Consider the following 3,177-nt stretch of genomic DNA (forward strand, 5'->3'; position numbering starts at 1 on the left):
CCGGTGATTTGGACATGTGCAAAGAAGGCCGAATGACGCTCCGGTTCGAAGATGTGACTACGGGACAGAGGTTCAGGGCCGAAGGGGTAGAGGAAGACCTAGGAAAACTTTGGAAGAGACTCTAAGAAAAGACTTAGAGTACTTGGATCTAACGGAGGACATGACACAAAACCGAGCGCAATGGCGTTCTAGGATTCATATAGCCGACCCCACTTAGTGGGAAAAGGATTTGTTGTTGTTGTTGTTGTATTCACTAGCTGGATCAACAAAATGATACCTTCAATCCTATTAGCTATAAAGCTTAAACTTTACCTTTCCATTTCCTTCCGGGATCAATAGCAAGGGCATTCAAAACCATGGACAGGCTCGCCAATCCACAATAAGCGGGCTCTGATTGCGTCTGAAAAGAAGAAATCAACCTATAGAAGTTTTCCATAGTCCCACTCTGAATGGCTTCAAGAAAAAGCTCCTGCAATTCGAAAACCATCAAATTTAGTAACCAAAAAACAATGGTTCTGAACAGCAACACATCACAAGCACAAAAATCACTCACTCCCAAGAAAAACACCATATAATTTGACTTATGAATAATTTGCAACATTCCCAAAAACACAGGCGGCAAACAAATGTTGGGTCATACATAAACTGAACTAAAAAATTTAACCCCAAAACAAAAATTGGGGAAAAAGACAAATTCACATTGTATTATAAAAAGGGTATCTATAGAAAAATTAAAGTTTCAAGCTTTAATGCTAAATGTTAAGACTCACAAAAAAAAAAAAAAATGGTAGAAATAAAAGATAATAAATCTGAAGAAAAAGTAAGTGACGGAGTGAGGAAGCTGCATATAAAGGTTGTACCTTTCCCTGTAAGGAAGCAAATTCGACTGCAGGAGGAGAAGGAAGGATTCGTCTGTACAGCCCCGCCATAGCCATTTTTCTTAATTAATTTTTTTTGTTTTTTCTAACAATTATACAAATAAAACCCAAGAAAATAATTGGGGAAAAAAATCTGATCTGGTTAGGACTGAGAAAATTGAAGTGTCCAAGTCAAAGGGTTTCGGGTTTATGGTTCGGGTCGGCGTCGTTTCGTGGGACAAATCTCTGTTGCGTTCGATTAGGAAAGGCAAAGGGAACCCGCGTAATTAACTATTTCAAAACGCCAGGGTTTTAAAGTCTTCCAATCAACAATTCAAACGGCAGGGATAAGATTGTCGTTTCGTTGGAAGGGGGTTGCTGCTGCAAACTTGATAAACCCTACGACGCAGTAGAGAATATGTAATGTGATTTTATTTACATTGATTAAAATTAATATGCTCATTAAGTCAAAGGAATTACTTGACGTCTAATAGATTTTAAGGGATTAGGATTATTTCCCTTCCTTTTTCTATCTCCTTTCATCCCCTTTTCTCACACTCTCTATTTTATTTTTTTCTTTCTATACAAAAATTAATATAAGATGTTGACGTGGCTTAGTCATGACCGTTCAAATATGAGAGGAGGGAATGGGAGGGAAAAAAAAAAGGAAGAGAATCCTTCTCCGATTTTGAGATCTTTGGTTGATGTAATCTCTATTAAAAAGAGTAGGGGGATGGAGTTAAGAAAGTTAAGAACAAATGGATGATTCTGTTTGGTATCTTATTTGAAATTTTTTATCATTTCTTAAGAACAATTCTTGAAAACAATTTTATTTAAGACTCAAATACTTGATTGGTTTGCAATTTAAAAATTTTAAATCTTACAACTTAAACTAAACAAAGAGATCTAAAAATAAGGGATCACAAGAGAGGGAGAAAGAGGAGAAATTAGGAAAGAAAGTAAGATATGATTGAAGGAAAGAGAAAGAAATGAGAGGATCGGACGAGATAGTGAGGAAGAGAAGTGAAAGAAATAACCGAGAGAATAAAAAGAGCGGATTAGAGGAGAGACGAAAAAGGTAAAAAAAAAACAAGAGGAAAGAGAGAGATAGATTGGAGTGAGAGGGGAGGAGGGAGACAAAAGAAAAGAGTGAGTTTAAGTTTAAAAACTCTAAACACTCACTTTTTATGTTTTTAGATAATAGACTATATTTTTGAGTTAGTCTTGAGTTCAGTTATTGAAAATAATCCTATCAAACAAGTTTTTAAGGTCTAAAATTTGAAAATTGTTTTTGAGTTTAAAAAGTTGGATTCAAGTAGAGTACCAAACATGTCCTTAATTTTTTGGTGTAACTAGAAATGGAAAATAGCAAAAAGTTTAAGTTGTAAAATAAATTGTGGATTTTTCTATTAGCACTATATGTATTATTGAATACTAATAAAAACATTAATGTGTTTTAATCAAGGTATTAAAAGGCGAGAAAAACTTGTGTGGGGTTTGGCTTGCCACTGGACCATATTGAGTGGCACTACACCGCTCATTACTTGACACGTGTTAAACCAAATTAATAAAAGACTCTCCTTATTAAGTTTAATTAAAAATTAAATTACTACATAATTAATTAGGTAGTTAATTAAAAAGGAAAACTAATGAAAAGGGTTTGAAAACTTTGAGTTTTAATGATAAGGACAAAATAAAGGGTAAAGTGAATAGTACTAGGATTGACTTTTTAGTGTAAAATGTGATTTTTCGTTAAAGTAAACAGTACCGGGAGCTTTTTGTTAAAGTTCCCTATTTAAAATTGAATAAAAAGAAACTTTATTTACTCAAGCACACCTCCAGAACTCCTTCCTCTCTTTCCCGTGCCCACCAACCCACCCCTATCATCTAAATCAACCCATACCCAGAAATATACATCTTCTTCATCTTCAACTCATAAAACCTAGTAAAACCTTGTTGTTTACCCTCCAATCATCAAATTTAATTTTTAATTAAACTTAATAAGGAGAGTCCTTTATTATTTTGGTTTAACATATGGCAAGTACTGAATGGTGGTGTAATGCCACTCAGCATGATCTAGTGACAAGTCAAGCGTCACACAAGTTTTCCTCTTAAAAGGCGCTACTCAGACGGCGGACAGAGATCGAGTGCCTATATGTCTACTTGTACTTAAAAAAAATGCTAATTGCAAAAATAGAATGACATATAGATTATAAAGTTCTAAAACATATTAAAAACATGGAGAACAAGCCTATAATGAGTCTTCATTCAAGTATTTAACAAGTCTCTTACAATTTATTGAAAAAATAAATGCAAAATA

At 34.1% G+C, this 3,177-nt stretch overlaps 1 protein-coding gene across 1 annotated transcript; it reads right to left on the reverse strand.

Moving 5' to 3' along the window:
- Window positions 1-286: 286 nt before the first annotated feature.
- Window positions 287-1,148, reverse strand: LOC126585407 (glutathione gamma-glutamylcysteinyltransferase 1-like). The gene is made up of 2 exons (XM_050249838.1): window positions 861-1,148; window positions 287-469 (listed from the first exon to the last, which is right to left on the reverse strand). Exons 1-2 carry the CDS (start codon window positions 933-935, stop codon window positions 302-304), a joined length of 243 nt encoding a protein of 80 aa, XP_050105795.1. The 5' UTR covers window positions 936-1,148; the 3' UTR covers window positions 287-301.
- Window positions 1,149-3,177: the final 2,029 nt, after the last annotated feature.

The sequence above is a fragment of the Malus sylvestris genome, chromosome 10, assembly GCF_916048215.2.
Source record: "Malus sylvestris chromosome 10, drMalSylv7.2, whole genome shotgun sequence".
Classification (NCBI taxonomy): Eukaryota; Viridiplantae; Streptophyta; class Magnoliopsida; order Rosales; family Rosaceae; genus Malus; species Malus sylvestris.

What these genes read in the sequence shown, in the direction of transcription:
- LOC126585407 (XM_050249838.1), bottom strand. Translation starts at nt 935, where the DNA reads ATGGCTATGGCGGGGCTGTACAGACGAATCCTTCCTTCTCCTCCTGCA. An exon ending in TTGCTTCCTTACAGGGAAAG is followed by an intron (nt 470 to 860) that starts GTACAACCTTTA and finishes TTCGAATTGCAG; the next exon opens with GAGCTTTTTCTTGAAGCCAT.